Consider the following 16525-nt stretch of genomic DNA (forward strand, 5'->3'; position numbering starts at 1 on the left):
GGCTTCAGGTTACGTGCGGCTCTGCTCAACTGAAGCACTATTTATACCCCCCCGGGCGAATGTCACGAGCAGCTCGCGGCCTCTGTCCAGCCAGATCCGCTGCCTCACTGCTTCACTGCACCAACGCTCGTCCGACCAGTGAGTCAGGACGTTACCCTCCGCCGCTCGCTTGCCGCTTCGTATCATTTACAGCCGAGCCTCGGCATGACGTCACGACACTTGGAGGAAATGTCTGGTTTGTCTGCACTCTTATATATTCACGCTGAGTGCTAAGATATGAAAACGTTTTGAAATTTGGAGCGCATTTGATCAGGTTTCATGACATCAGCTGAATTAAAAAAAGTTTGCAACACAAACTATACTCAAACTGACAATAAAAACAAAATGCCGACGGAATTACTATTTCAAATATTAGGGAAAAAATGAAGCCATGCAATAAGCACAAAAGCCAGTTTCCTTCTCTCATGTGAAATGAGGCTGCAAATAGAACATAATGTCTAACTGCGGATTTGAAAGTTTCTTCTCTTCGCCCCCTACCTGCATTATTATTCTCCCAAATCTCTCGGCTCTATTCTCCCATAAACTTCAACTCTCACAAAGTGTTCTCCAGAATAAGAAAAGATCTGAATGTTAACTTTTGTACGGGAGTATCTTTGCTATGGCAACGGGATTCAATTTCACTTTTACTTGCCATCAAGGCCTTACCACAGCTCCAGGAGCTATAGGCTAATCTGAAATATATATATTCATTTATGTGACATGAGGTGTCTGTAGTATTTTGTTTCCACTCACAAATGAATTAGATTTCTTGGTCATTTACACAATGAGCATCACACAAACATACACATATACAGTGTATGCTACCTCGACTTACCTTAGAGAGCTGAGCATTTATCCAGTTGGTGAACGTTCTTCTCTGAATCTGTTCATGCTCCACTGTTTGGGAAAGACGAGAAAGAAACGTAAAATGTGGTGGTCTCTGATATCTGGTGTTATTACAGTACTGAAGCACTGGACACCAAATAAATATGAATTCAAATTGATAATTCCTGTTGAAATTCAGAAGCTTGTGTTTGACAGCAGCAAATTACTGTAGCTCCATTCAATGAGTCCCATGGATGTCAAACAGAGAAGAAGTAAGCATATGAGCCACAATTAACCATGATGACATATTATTCACACTTAAAGAAACTGAAGAGAAATGCAAATACAACCGAAATTGGCAGGGTATTAGACCTAAAGTTGTTGCTTTTCTACGTCTGTGATGTGTCAGTTTCAGCTCCACCTTCATCCGAAAACGTCTCCAACTAATGCATAATGATCCAGTTGATGAACCCAGATTTGAGCTACTGCAGGATCATAATCTACTCACCAACATCCGAGAAGCAGAGGACTTTCTGACTCGCCATGAGCAAAAAACAAAGAACAACATAAAACTCTCCTTCTCTACCCCGGAGTGAAATGCTTCCTCTTTAAGCTGAAGTAAGTCTGGGACCCGGACGCCAGGATGACTTCCAAGACACTGACGGACATAAATACTGAGGCTCACACACATGCGCGCACACACACACACACGCACGCACACACACACACACACACCAAATATACACAGAGATACACTCACAGCAACGATGTGAGGTATTGGACTAGATCTTAAGCTCCTATTGCCAAAACACGAACCTTTTACCATATATAACAATGTAAAGACTTTTCCTTGTTGCAGTCATATGGGAATGACAGAAAGATTAAAGAAATATGAAAAGTTATATGAAAACTGCCCGTTTGAAGAACATATTGATGGAGAGCGATTATGATCACCTGGGAACACGTGGACAGTGAAACCGGTGTTTATTATGGACTTGGATTATGAAAGTGTTACTTTAAAATAGAATAATATATTACTCCTGCCACGATTTATGAATTAATAAAGTGTAAAAAATCTAATATTTCACCACTAATTTCTGCATCTATGTGCTTCTCTGTCGGATCACAGTAGTTATTTTTGAAGTTTCTGTCATTTCTATGATTACAAATAAGCTGTTTTATGATTCCCTCTGAAATGAGGAAGGAGCTTGATGTTTTGTCCGAGAAGAAACCACAAAAGCACCGAGTCACGGTTCAGACTGACTAAGTCACTCAGTCAGAGACGTTTGAATCGGATCCTCGCCGACCCTGCTGTTTGTCCAAGAGCCTGCCAGGACAGGAAACTCCTGTCTACTTTAATCTCCCGACTCCACCCAGGTCACCTGGCGTCAGCGGCAAAACCTTCGAACAGTAAGATTCTCCGCCACAACAACGCGTTGTATGTTTTCTCAGGTTGAATTGCAAGCGTGGGGCTTTTGCAGGAGCAAACGGACAACAAGAAGACAACGTAAAGTTGTGAAAGTTTGTGCCAAGTTAATGGCAAATGCAATATCAAACCTGCTTTTGTCATGATGCACTGCAAAATCTGTGTTTTCACGACTGGGACCGGACACTGACAAGTGAAAAGGTTCAAAACACACTTTGTAAAAACAAAAAAAGGTTCAATAATTGATATTTATAAATTTGAGTACTTTCAGAACTATGGCCTGTCACGAAAACTTATCTTTGTTGGATGATGAATTGTGCAAATTATTGCACATAAATCTAAATCATAAAAGCTTGCAGTATAGGCTTATTCATTCATATGTCAACCTATAGGCATGTAGGCAAAATGGCTATTATCAATAAAGGTCAATAAAAATGACGGAGTTCATGTTCATGTATGGTACGATAAGTCGATGAGGGAATTATCATCACAGACCTAGTCAGAACAAATGGGGAACATTTCTTCCGCTTTAATATCTGCACCATCATGTTTTCATCGCAAAATATTTGTGGTGACAACTTGTTGCACATGTCCAGTGCTGCAGTAATGCTACTGTTTGATGGTCAAACTCAAGGGACCACAGACGGGATTTCTACAGTCACGGAGAGAGTTGGCCACCACCGTCACTCCCCCACATCACGTGTCACGGCACCTTTAACAGTACAGGAATAGACTGACCTTGCAGGAGCATGTGCACGTTGTCGATGTCCAGCGGAACGCCTCCATCGTCTTCCTCCGCCGCGACTGACGCCATGTCGTCTCCAACCGCGGCACAAAGTCGCCCTCAGGAGACGAGGTTTCAGTGCATAACCCTCCCTCAGGAGAGATCTACAAAAAAAACAAAAGAGTGAACACTGTGGTGTCTCCACTGTCTGATTAGTCACCTTAACAAACGCGCCCATCCACACCCTTACTTTACCACACACACACACACACACACACACAGAGATGCAAGTACACACATGCAAATACTCAGACAGAGCGCTCTAACTGGAGGAATGTATGGAAAGAGCCTGTAGCACTTTTTCTTGTTTGAATAAATGCAGATAGAAAAAGAAATAAGACGTCCCGGTCGAATCAACATACCTGCAGCGGGGCTGGAGTCACCACTGGCTGCAGCTGAAGAAAAGCCCAGTGGACGGTGAACAGTGCACAGTGAACAGAAGAAAATCTCCTCGGCTGTGTCCTTTCACATTGGCGCGACTCCTCCGTGTCGAGCGCCTTGGAATAAGACTTGGCCCGTAGGTGACCATGAATGAAACAAGGTGCCTCTTGCCTGTCAGAGTGCGAGGACAGAGACGAGCAGAGAGTCCCGCCCATGATCACTGTCGGCCCAAACCCCCCCCGTGGGCTCTCAGAGTCAAATACTTTGTGGGGGGGGTTATAGCTTTGCTTGCAAAATTAGAACTTGTTACTGGCCATTCAGGAAACAAAAGATAGTAAATATTTCTTCTTATATATATATAACTTGTGCCTTGTCTTCTTTTCCTGGATTTCCCAGCTATTGCAGTAAGTAGTAATGGGAAAAGACCTTCGGTTACAATGCATTCATGTGAAACTGTTTCAGTTTCCTCGTGGGGGTAATTCCATTTAATCAGTGTCTAATCCTGCTTTTACTTTTCACAGTCACTTTCATAATGAGCCACAGCAATCTGACCTTTTTAATGAAAAGAAACTGGGGGTGATCACTGGGAGCAACAACTCACAACTGAGTTAACACTATGGCATATGTCTTAACTTATTTGTTTTACTCGAAGAGAGAGGAGAATATATCGGAGCGTGTTACACAATGTCAGGTTTTTACCCTTGAGAGCGGTGCCAGCGTTTTTTATTTGTTGTCTTCTCACTATGGTGAAGAGACAAAGCCGCTGAACGGCCTGTGAGACACGTGGCAGCTGCAACCTCACCTCACAATTCCCACCTGCCCTCATGGGAGAATACTGTACAAAAGCGGAACATGATATGAGACCGTTATTTGTTCCTTTGGAAAAAAGGCAATGTTGCACCGCGTTGACAGTGGAGCAGGGTTGAAATCCAAAGTGAAGCAGGGTTATTTTTTTGTGTCTGTGTCGGCTATGATTCAAAGAATGGGATTCTGAGACGATTCCCTACCTATTATATGCGATGAGATCCCAGGTAACAGGAGAGTGTGTGTGTGTGTGTGTGTGTGTGTGTGTGTGTGTGTTTGTGTGCGTGTGTGTGCGTGCAGGTCACAGGAGTGTGTGTGCCTTTGATCCTTGCATCAACGGGGACTGTGCGATCGGATTTCTATTAACGATTATAAAGAATTGGAATGAACATTCAAAGCGCCGGCATACAGTATGACCATTACTCCCTAATTCACAAGCACTGGGTTTACAAGAAGGGCACAAACCACACCAATCTAGCAAGTAAAATACACACGACGGTAGCCAGCAGAGTACTGTAACACAACTCAGAAATACTGCTCCTATAGAGCGTGCATAGAGGCATGGCCTTTTTTACAGCCGTCCCCAAATTTGGTATGCAAATGTGCATATTATTGATATCATCATCGTCATCATATTCCAAAAGATACATGCTATGGTGGCCCTGTGCAGTATTTAGACAGGAATTGTAGTTTGAGTGATATAGGCCACGTGACATCAGATAAAATGTCATCCTGAGACTTAAAAACTAGGATTTACACACACACACACACACACACACACACACACACACACACACACACACACACAGGGACACACACACAGGACTCAACCACTGTAAAAAAAAAATATTCACTGGTACACTTAAAGTGCAATTACAAACTGTACAATATTTATATTTATTCTCCATGTGCAACAATTGCTACTGCTCTGTATATAGTATTTATGTATTTTTTTAATTATATTTCCTGTTATATTTTGTACATACCTATTGCTTTTTTAAAATTTCTATCTATATTCTTCTGTCCACTTTGCTGATGTAACGCCCAAATTTCCCCATTGTGGGACGAATAAAGGTATATCTTATCTTATCTTAACTACAAAGAAGTAACTGAGTTATAAAATATTATCTGTAGCATCTATTGACTGTGTTGAATAAATGAGTATTGATTGATTCTGTCTCATCTCATAAACCCAATAAAGGGGGGAAATAGTATTTATAAAGTTATGATTCCTCAAGTCCTCAAGGTGGAGCCTAGGGCTGGTTAGTCAATAGTCCATAAAAGGCTGCAAGATACACCTTTGAAGCAGTGGTGGAGAGGAGGACTGTGAACAAACCTATATCCATGATGGATAACCCGGACCATCCTCTCCACCACACACTGGACAGACAGCGGAGCTCCTTCTCCAAAAGACTGATTCAGCTTCGCTGTCACAAGGAACGCTACTGGAAATCTTTGCCGCCACAAGCCATAAGAATGTATAACACCTCACCTCTGTCTGACAGAAAGACTCTGGACTCTGTTAATACTAAACACAAAACATAAATCCCAGCACATTTGCACCTTCATGTTACCATGTTCCTCTGCACACTACTGGTAACTGATTGTGCTACTGCCCTATTTCCACTGTTAATATTTCATGTAAATTCTTTACATTTATTATTCTTATTCTCTATATTTTTTTTTGCAATTCGTATATTTAAATTTATTTGTGTAGATATTGTATATATTTTTAAAGTGTGCTGTGTGAAACGTGCATGCGGTTACACTGGAATTTCCCAGCTTGGGATAAATAAAGTATCTATCCATCTATCTATCCCTCTATCTATCTATCCCTCTATCTATCCATCTATCCCTCTATCTATCCATCTATCTATCTATCACTCTATCTATCCCTCTATCTATCCCTCTATCTATCTATCTATCCCTCTATCTATCCATTTATCTATATATCTATCTATCTATCCCTCTATATATCATCTATCTATCCCTCTATCTATCTATCTATCCCTCTATCTATCTATCCCTCTATCCCTCTATCTAGTCAGGTATCAAACGAGTCAGTCCGTCAGTAGTCGTGTACCTCCATTAGGTGGCGCTGCGGACCAAACCGTGAATGAAGCGGTGAAACAGCTGAGAGTAGAAGAAGTTCTCCTCCCACCCACGACTTTGACGTTAGCAGCAGAAGCAGCAGCAGCAGTTGTCGTGACCTTCCTCCTGCGGCGTGACAAACTGAGAGGTAAGAGAAGAGGTGGACACTTATTGAGCAGGGAGACTTTAATCAACAGTTGTATCCTGATGACGGCGATCTTTAAATGAAGCTATCGTCTCTTGCTCGCCGTGGCCGTGTGTGTTGTGCGCTACGTGTGCAGGTGTACTCAGCTAGCTAGCTAGCTAGCTAGCTAGCTAGCTAGCTTAGCTTCTTGCCAAGGCTAGTTAGCATTATGTCCTGTTTGTGCAGCGGAGAGAAGATGCTAACTCGCTAGTTGGGAGCCATTCATTCAAAGTCGTCGGCTTGTCAAATCATAGGGGCACAATATTGTTGTTGTTGTTGTTGTTGTTATTATTATGTTCCTGCTTGTTAAGGTCGTGTTGCCATCTTGCGAACCGTCAATGCTAACATTGACTCAGGCGGATGTAGGGTTAGCAGTAGCATTAGCAGTAGCCAACTAGCTTAACTTAACTTCAGTAAAGATTGGTTATTAGCTACGCCAGTTGTAAAAAAAAAAAAAAGTATATTGTTCCATTAATAGCAACTGTTAGAAAAGAAAGCAGAGTTTTTACCACCACGTCCTTTTGATCAGTTCTCTCCCAGCTGGACGGAGTGTTTAGCTCGGCCTGACACAGCTGAGGGTCAAAGTGTCCAGGGTCCTTCGTGGTGAGGAACAACATTGAATGAAGGAGGTAGTGCTACGCCTTCAATATGACATACACGAGAATCTGTGGATGTTAGCTAGCTCACTTAGTTAGCTGCTCAAACGAGCAACGCGTCAAGCCTCCTAGGGTCAAGTCCTCTGTCTGTGCAGAACTTGACTTTTTAGGGTCATTTGTGTCGTCGCACTGACCCGAGTACATGAGTCATTGTTTTTGACTCTGTGTGCCCTGTGCTTTTCTCCCCCAGATGGCCGGGCGCATGTTCGCGAGCTGGTGGGGCAAGGTGGGCCCGTACTACACAAAGGCCTACCAGGAGCTGTGGGTCGGTATCGGCATCATCTCATACGCGTACTACAAAATTTCCTATGGGGGTGAGTAGTCTCATGGCACAGCGCGTTGGAAGAAAATGCATCCGCGCTCGATGATGCCAACTTAACGTGGAAGACGGTGATCGGGTCATGTTTTGCAGAATTATATCTATCTACCTCATTTGATGGGATCTGCATTTTAATTGCGCAGGTTGAGATGGATTCAACCAATATGTATATAGCATGGGAAATATTATTGTCGGCTTGAAAGTATGTGCTGTCTCAGTGATGTTTGACTAATATAATGTTATTTTTTTCCTTCCAGGCAAAAAGGCTGTGAAGGACAGTGAGTAGTCAACACTTTTTTTTAATCAAAACTATATAATCGGGGGTTTGGGCAACGTGATTATACTGAATAACTGTGAGGTGATATGAATTTGACTGCGATCAGATTTTATACCATGGTGGTAGCAGCTATCCTGAATGACCCCTGACCTCTGCATTCAATATTCAATTTGTTTGATTATCAATATGGGGGGGGGGGGGGGGATCTGGTTATTTTATGTAGAAGAGAGTTCATTTCCAGATACATTTCTATATCGATACAGAGCTATTGCAAAGATATCATAAGATTTTGTACACTAACATGGAAAGTTATATTAAGGTTGCCATCTCCTGGGTATAATGTATATTAAAGTACTTCCTTGATTTACAAATAGTCCTTCATTTTTTCCACGAACTACTGTTTTTTTGTCTAAATGGTTTATTAAAGGTTTGCTAAACCATGTCAGATATTGTTCAGTTTCATGTTTACCTCGGTGACAGATGAAGAAGAATATTACTGGCTATATATTCTGTTGGTCTAGTTGAACAGGATGATTTTCATTAATCTGTGATGTCATTAAATGTGTTGCGTTTTCTTTCCTCCCTCTTCTCTCTTCGCAGAGCCCAACCACTGAGTGTTCCACCATGTCGACCCCTCTGCTGTTAAATAATTGCCCAGTCTCTAGTCCTGAAGTCCAGCTTCTTCATATTAGAATTTTTTCGTTAATATGGAACAAATAAAGTTGTTATCCAAAACCAGTCATTTCATGGACATTTTGTATCACAGTGGCCGTACAGTATCGCTACATGACATTATGAGAGGTTTGTATGCAGCCGTGACTTTAATTTTGAAATCAAAAGGTATGGGAATTGACTCGAGGCCCTCTGAACCACAGTTTGAAAAGACTAAAATGTCTTCACAGTAAATACACTTAGTAAGAATGCTTCATGCATTTAAATGTGTACTATAACCCTTGCGTGGATGCCTATTGGCTCACAATTAAAGGGACAGTTAGCGTTTTTAATGTAATCTAATCTAAAAAATGTTGGGTAAATTTAGCGAATATTTTCACACGACCCGCTAGCTGTCGGGCAAGTGTGCGCCCCCCAAATATGTTTTTTCGTCTGTCTTTTTCTACAATTTGTTACTGCCCCTTTAAGACTTGGGACAATTTTACAGCTCCCTTCTGCTATCATGTTGGATTTTCTCTATTTTACACTTGTGCTTTCAGTAGTTCAGAAACTACTTTAATTTCATGTCTTGCTAAATTGTACATGTGATGTTTGGAGGAAGGAAATGAGAAGCATTCCAAAACTCAAATCCTTCCCTTTACAATCTTTGTTTGGTCGAGTCCAAATGATGAGGTCCCTTTTAAACAATTGCAAATCTTTTTGTATTTCAGTGTTTGCCGCCTCCTGTTGTGAGAGTGAAAACCTGACAATGAGTGAGCCGTCGATGGCCAATGAATCACAATTTTGGGTTTACGTTTTGAACTCATCGAACAGACGGGATTCACGCACGCGTACTGATACATACCACCTCTGTTATTGCACGGCCTCGTGGAAACGTCTGCATCTTGACCTACAAAGCGAGCCCACAGTCACTGCAAGACAGGAAAAAAAGGTTTCCCACCTACGCACCTGCTCAGTTTGAACTTGTTTGGAGAGAGTGGTGTAATAATTAATGGGGAAAAAGAACACACGGAAAGTTATTGAACTATAAGGTTGGAAAAATTGACATCTTTCATGTACTAACTTTTATAATTTGTTCACTTTTTTCACTAGTGTATGACATTAACTCTTTCTATCTTTTTAAACGACATTGTAATGGGAAAAAAACGACAAAATCTAACTTTAGCTGTTTCGTTCACGTGCACAGAGGAAGTAGAGGGGGGGGGGGGCTCGCGTCCCTCCCACGGTCGCAGCGCTCGTGCGCACGGACTGTGCCTGCGCTCGCGCTCCCTCTCTCCTGCATTCAAACATGGCGAAACTCTTTGCCAGTAGACCCCCATCACACTCCTCTCCATCATCATCATCATCACCAACAACAACATCACCTCCACCATCCTCCTCCTCATCACCATCATCATCCTCTTCCTCACCACCGCCATCATCCCCGGCACCGTGATGACCCGGGAGGATGGAGAAGTTGTCGGCGAGCCTGTCGGAGATCACCTGGAGCCCGTTGGCGCTGCCGTTGGACGCGGTGGTCAGCAAATTCCGCCTGCCCACGCTGGTGCGCCTGGCCCACGGTAAGAGACGAGCTCCGGCGCGACCGGTGGGAAACTTTCCGCTCAACGGTCGTTGGTTCCTTTGACAACTGTCGCCTCGCGGAGGTGAGATAACCAGGACTTTAACGGTGATGAAGAAGGATTCAAAAAACCCCGAAAGGTTAATAAACGTTTTCTGGCAGGTGGGGGACGTGACGGACTTGAGCTTTTATCGAGTACAGTGTGTTGACACGTGTTTTGTTTTTGTCGCTGGAATGTGAGAACAAGTGGAGAAATGTACGAGAAGAAATTGCGTTTTTTAAAGTGTCAAGATCGACGAGAAAAATTTCCGCTTCCGGTCAAAAGTTTCAAAATAAATCTTACCCGTCAGATTTTTTTAAAATAACGATTAAAATTAAAATATAACGATTAAAATTCAAATATATATATATATATATAATATAAATATATATGTATTTTTAAATAACGATATATATATATATATATATAAATTAGAAATGTAAATAATGAAATAAACAAACAAATGTAATGGATCAATAGAGGTGGCCTTGCTTAATCTATGAAAAAACAATATAGGCAGAGCAAAAATGACTAATATTTCCTAGTTTAAATTTATTTTCTGTTCCTTATGAATGCAATCTATATAGTTTCTGTTGATTGGGAAACAAGACATTTAAAGACGTTACTTTTGAGTTTTTTGGAAACTGTAACAGGCATCTCCAATAACTTTCTTTACCTTTCATAGACAAAAGAATGAATATATTATTATACTGTATAGGTAATCTGCACACTGATGGATTATGTGAAGTGCAGCGAGTGTGGTTGCTGCTGTAGTGAGATACTCAGATAGTTTTAATGGAGGAATTTTTAGATTAATTTTTAATTTGTATATTAAAGGTTGTAAGGTTTAAAACCGAATGCTCAGCAATTAATTGTTACTTAACTTTCTCTGTTCAAAGTTGCCAACTCGTACAGGATAGGAAACAGCATCACGTGTTAAAGACTAATAAATTACAACTCCATTGTTATGGAGTAACCAATAAGCACTGTTCTGCTTTTTGGAACAAGATCCATTTTTTCTGACTGTCCCAACTCCCTGGCAAGTGTGATGCTCTTATTTTGAAACCAACTTGTCCTTATTTCCGTTATTATTTGGTGTAAATCCTGCCGCCTTGATTCAGCTGCAGGATTTCTTCTCGGACACATACTTGCGTCGTTCACACACTAACCCACACTATATCATGAATTCATGTTTGCGTTCAGTTTTTCTATTTTATTCATTTGTGTTACGTTTCCATGCCAACGCGATCCTCCCCTGCACCAGACTTGATGATGTCTCTACTTTGGGAACGGGCGACGGGTGCATGTCACGGCCAAAGTTGTTCCAGTCCAGCGAGGCCCGGAAAGCCACAAAGTGTCTGTTGTGCTGCTGAAGTGCTGCTCAATTCTTTTCATATGTAAATGTGTAATCTGTCGGTGGACGTGGTGAATACTAACGAGCAGGGGGGGGGGAACCTTTACCAACTTTACCCGGTGGACATGCAGAGGCGCGCGCCCGAAAATTACGCACAGCATTACGCGCGTGCAGAGTGCATTGGATGTGGAGAGAGAGACCAGCCGAAGGTGTTTATTAACTGCACTGTAGTAATAGTTACCACACAGTCAGCCAACACACACGGTGGTTAGTTATTTACAAAAGTGATGTCAGCATCTTCTGCAAACTTTTTTTCCCCTTAATGTCACCATATTGACAAACAACAAAAGCCAGTGCTACAGTGCTACAGTGTTTCAGTGTGTGTGTGTGTGTGTGTTTTGTTCCTATATCTAAATGAATTAGATAATCCAATGCTGCACCTCGCTGGGGACGCTTACGATATATTTCTTACTCTTAGTACCAACTAGCTCCAGTTAGGAGCCGCAGCTACTGATCGTTTTCAGTATCGATTAATCTGAACGTCCAAGTCGTCTTCTTCAAAGGCCTTGTTTTGTCCCAACCCTTCAGACGTCCATGTGCGCAATGAAATCAAACAGAGACAACAAAAGCTGGAGAACCTGAAACCGGATTTTTTTTTTTTCCCATTGAAAATGACTCAAAAGGATTTATTGATTATCACTATGGTTGCTGATTCATTTACGGTCAATTTACTATTTGATTAGTAATGAAAAAATTTATCAAATCTAGTTCCAAGGAAACTAAACCAACATGTACAAACGTGTGTCAATTGCTAAGGCTCCGTCCTTATCATCATCTAAGACTAAGTTAACTTTTCAACCACACCTTTAATCTCCCACACATCCCTGGGCTCATGAACCCATCACGCTCTGTCTGACCTGGCCTTTCCCTTCCCCTTCATCTATTCACCCTTCTACCTCATCCCTCCCTCTGCAGATATCCCCTCATCCTCTCTTACCTCCTCCCCTCATCCCTTCCTGCATTCCCTCATCCCTTTTTATTCAGTTTGGTGCGTACCACCCGCGTGTCTAACTTTTGGTTCTGGCCGTGGAGGCGCGTAATCCGCTCGGGTGGAATCACGCAACACTCGACCCCTTCCCTCAACATTCATCCATCTTCCCTCAACATCCAATACTTTACTCTTTCCATTCAAACCTTCACATTTCTCGATGTTGTGAAGGATCTTTATCAGAGCTTAGACGATAGTTTTGTGGGGTTTTTTGTGGAAAATGACATTTGCTCGATAGCGTGACACCACTACGGGATAATAGGGAATGTGTGATCGGGATTTGGGTGAACTGAACCTTTAATATACGGCAAAAAGTTTAATCTACCAGCCAGAGCAAGATTAATAATCTCTTGTATTTCTACTTACAGTCCCTCTACATGTTAGACCACACGATTTCGGAGTAACAGCTGTTTGTCCCTCAGTAGTCAATGTGAGTGTGTGTGTGTGTGTGTGTGTGTGTGTGTGTGTGTGTGTGTGTGTGTGTGTGTGTGTGTGTGTGTGTGTGTGTCTGTGTGTGTGTGTGTGTGTGTGTGTGTATGTGTGTGTGTGTGTGTGTGTGTGTGTGTGAGAGAGAGTGTGTGTGTCTGTGTTTTTGTGTGAGAGAGAGAGTTTGTGTGATTGAATTGTGCCACTGTGCTATCAGCACAAATCAATGCTGTTGTGCTACATGATGGCTCTAGTGAAAGCTGGCGAGGTGTGTGTGTGTGTGTGTGTGTGTGTGTGTGTCTATGTCTATGGGGGCTGTGTAATAGTAGGCTGTCAGTTGCATGGCGGGGTCCTGATGAGTAGGTTAGGGGTGATGAACCGTCACTGATGGTGGTAATTAACGACACTGAATCCTGAATGCGTGTGTGTGTGTGTGTGTGCGCGCGCGTGTGTGGAGGTGTTTTAGTGTTTTCCATGAGCTGAGCCACTAACTGTGACCTTAGAAATTAAAACCTGGGGCCAGTAGACTGTTTGTTTATGCCTAATCCCTTTCTGTCAGTTGATTTGTGTGTGCCTCTGTGTGGGTGTGTGTGCGTGCGTGTGTGTGTGTGTGGGTGTGTGTGCGTGTGTGCGTGTGTGTTCCAGGTGAATGTGTGGAGGGCCTGTCGGAGGAGGATGTGGTGCTGCTACACTCCTGTCGTCAGTGGACCACGGTGACGGCCCACAGCTTGGAGGAGGGACACTACGTCATTGGACCCAAGATAGACATCCCGCTGCAATACCAGGGTGAGCGCGCAAACACACACACACACACACACACACACACACACACACACACACACACATGCGTGCTGCTTTTCCACACCAACACGGACAAGCATTCCTTAATCCTCTTCACCCTAAAACATACCAAAAATGCTGATCCCTAAATTGTCTCTTTCCTCTGGGGCTGAGAATGAATAAATTCACAATTTTCTCACAAGGTCAATATTTTCTACTTCTACTTCTATATCTGTGGGCTAATTCTTGTTTTTGAGGGTTTGGCAAACAAACACATACAATAGACACAGTATAGCACTGTATTAATATATATAAACATACCTTTACACACGTATACACACACACACACACACACACACACACACACACCAGCTGGTGTACTGTAACAGTGACCTTCCCCGGCTCCCCTGTCCATTCACATCCTGCTGAATGAGTCTCGTCAGTATGACCTCACCGGAGCTCATCCCCACAATCCCACTGTGCAGACTCTCTCCATCCAGTCGTGTAACTGGATCTTAATGCCTCCTCTCCATCGCTTCCTCCGGCTGATGGGGCACTGATGTTACCTCACACGGCCGCCTCCGCCTCTCAGGCTCCTTTTTTCGGAAGAGTGAATGAACATTTGGGTGGGAGGGGGGAGGGGGGGAGGTGTGCTGAGATCATTGACGTTTTAGCGCCGGAAGCATGTGACCGCCAGTATTAGCAAAGGAAAGTAAACTAATCTAATAAATAACGCAGACATGTGAAGGTCCTGGGATAGTGATTCGTATCCAGGCGGTTTCCTGAAGTGCTAGAAGGACTGTGCCATGGGACATTTGATTTGAATCCATCATCATAATAAACCATATTTTTTGAAGCTAGTCTTGGATGGAGTTCATTCTCGCATATCTACCAAATGGCCTTCGATTCGTTTTGCCGTCACAGACTCCAGATACAAAACAGAGAAACTGGATACAAAACTCTGCGATCCGTTTGGATTTGGGCTTTCTTTATTTCCTGTCTTTTGCGTCCGGTTTTATTTCAATCACCCGTTTTCCAGTTGTTGCATAAGGCAGGGACATGGCATGTAATAGAAGAATAAGAGTGCAAAGGGCATTGCTGTTGCTGGACCCTGTAGCATTACATCAAACCGATGTACTTTATCAGTGATGCAACCTTTTAACAATGCATTTCGGCAGCCAATTTAAATGTTCGCACACTTTCCCGACTCATCTTCTTCACGTCTCCTCCAACCACGAACACGTGAGTCGTTGTTGAATCCAGTGATGAGCTAATGTCTGTGCGATGACCTCACACAGGAAGTCTAAATAAGCTTAGGAGGAGAGCAATATAGGTGGACAACAGGATGCCCCCCCCCCCGCCCCCGCCCCCCCTCCTCCTCCTCCTTCCGTCAGAGAGAGAGAGAGAGGCGGCGAGGACGGCTGAAGTGTTGGAGGACGGACAAGCTGAATGATCCCTTGTCACGAAGCGGTTCCAGGGGAGCAAGTGGCGCCGCGGCCTGCGCTCTCGTGGTGCGGAAGTAGCGGGCCAACCCCCCAAACGAGCAGCCACTGAAAAGCCCAGAACATTTTCTCACAGAGTAATTAAAGCTTTTTATTTTTATTGTGGTGACACGTCAGTAGTATTTGCAGTCTCACCCAAATAGGAGTTTTCCAATGGCGGAGCTGTGGTTTTTCGTGCGGTGTCGCCGTGAACCCCGTTTTTCATTTCCACCCCCCTCCTCAGCACTGTCACCTTTTTTGGGCTGTGTTGGAACGCAGCACTTGCTGCCATTGTTTGGTCGGTGGAAGCCTCCTTATGCCGGGGGCTCTGTTTGAATTGGAAGGCAGGGGGTGGAGGAGGAGGAGGAGGAGGAGGAAGAGGCAGAGAGCGAGAGAGCAGGAGGGTGGTGGCGCTGGCGAAGGAGGAACCGTGGGGTTTGGTATTCCGCTCTGCCTCCCAGACAAACCCCCCCCCCCCCCAAAAAAAAACCAAACAACTTTCTCATGTCTCTTTCCGTCGCGCACAAAAGCACTTCGAGGATCCTTCGAGGGTCATCGCAGTTCAGCGCGAGAGCCAAATGAACGCGTTCTTTTGATACAGCTGTCCTGGAGACCGTTGAGCGGTTCTTCACAAACCCCAAATTTACAGTTTAATGAACACAAACGCCGTCGCTGCGCTGCGGCACCGGAGTGAATTAAAGAGTGAGAGATTTACAGACGGAGGGAGGGGGAGAGAAAGAAGGGGTGAAAGAGAGAGAGAGAGTTGTGTGAGTGTTTGGTGTGTGTGTGTCGCCATGGTGATGTGTGTCTGCTCTGCGTGAGAATGGGGGTCCTTTATGGGTTGCCATGCCGACCCGGTTGGCTGTTGATTGGCCGGGAGCCGGTGCCAGGTCACAGGTCGCGGAGGTGTCTTTGTATTCTTCTCGTTGTCCGAGCAGTGTCTGCTGCGCGTGTGTGTGCGCGCGTGTGTGTGTGCGCGTGTGCGTGTGTGTGTGTGTGCGTGTGTTTGAAGTAAGACAGCAGGAAGTCAAAAGGAGAAAAGAAAGAGAACCAAAAGTTTTTTACCTTGACTCTTCCTTCCCTTTCCCTCGTTTCCTCCTCTTCTTCCCTGCACCACCTTCCTCCCTTCTCTCCCTCCTTTCCCTCATCTCATCCCATCGCTTTTCTTGTCCTCCATCCTTCCCTAACCCCCCCCCCCCCCCCTTTTTCTTCATCACCCTCCCTCAACTCCATCCTTCTCCCGTCCTTCCCCTCATCCTCCTTCACCACCTCGTCTCCTTCCCTTCACCCTTTAACAATCCCCTCTCCTTATCCACCGTCTCCGTAGGCAAGTTCAAGTTGTTGGATGAGGACCGGGACGTCAGGGATCCGATCCAGTAT

General features: G+C 43.9%; 3 protein-coding genes across 10 annotated transcripts in view; 2 read left to right on the top strand and 1 right to left on the bottom strand.

The window, feature by feature from the left end:
- Positions 1-3637, bottom strand: part of LOC118290631 (nesprin-2) — a 75242-nt gene extending 71605 nt beyond the window's left edge. For 5 of the 7 annotated variants that reach the window (XM_047328883.1, XM_047328884.1, XM_047328882.1 and 2 more), the window contains exons 1-3: positions 3437-3637; positions 3029-3178; positions 875-936 (exon numbers count right to left, since the gene is read on the bottom strand). In XM_047328883.1, the coding sequence (XP_047184839.1) occupies positions 875-936; positions 3029-3104 (138 nt within the window). In that variant the 5' untranslated portion in view covers positions 3105-3178; positions 3437-3637. The remainder of the gene's footprint in view (positions 1-874; positions 937-3028; positions 3179-3436) is intronic. The other 2 variants (XM_047328887.1, XM_047328885.1) reach the window with 1 other exon arrangement.
- A 2706-nt stretch (positions 3638-6343) lies between these two features.
- On the top strand, positions 6344-8524 carry atp5mj (ATP synthase membrane subunit j). Of its 2 annotated transcripts, XM_035618028.1 has the most exons (5): positions 6384-6498; positions 7064-7163; positions 7381-7504; positions 7767-7787; positions 8387-8524. In XM_035618028.1, exons 2-5 carry the CDS (start codon positions 7155-7157, stop codon positions 8398-8400), a joined length of 168 nt encoding a protein of 55 aa, XP_035473921.1. In that variant the 5' UTR covers positions 6384-6498; positions 7064-7154; the 3' UTR covers positions 8401-8524. The 2 variants fall into 2 exon arrangements, with proteins under 2 accessions (XP_035473922.1, XP_035473921.1); XM_035618029.1 differs by lacking the exon at positions 7064-7163 and having other exon boundaries at positions 6344-6498.
- A 1142-nt stretch (positions 8525-9666) lies between these two features.
- Positions 9667-16525, top strand: part of gareml (GRB2 associated, regulator of MAPK1-like) — an 11191-nt gene continuing 4332 nt past the window's right edge. Inside the window, exons 1-3 of the mRNA XM_035618020.2 lie at positions 9667-10017; positions 13530-13670; positions 16473-16525. The exon at positions 16473-16525 is cut by the window's right edge and continues 78 nt beyond it. Coding sequence (XP_035473913.2) covers positions 9906-10017; positions 13530-13670; positions 16473-16525 — 306 coding nt within the window. The 5' untranslated portion in view covers positions 9667-9905. The remainder of the gene's footprint in view (positions 10018-13529; positions 13671-16472) is intronic.

The sequence above is a fragment of the Scophthalmus maximus genome, chromosome 18 (assembly GCF_022379125.1).
Source record: "Scophthalmus maximus strain ysfricsl-2021 chromosome 18, ASM2237912v1, whole genome shotgun sequence".
Lineage (NCBI taxonomy): Eukaryota > Metazoa > Chordata > Actinopteri > Pleuronectiformes > Scophthalmidae > Scophthalmus > Scophthalmus maximus.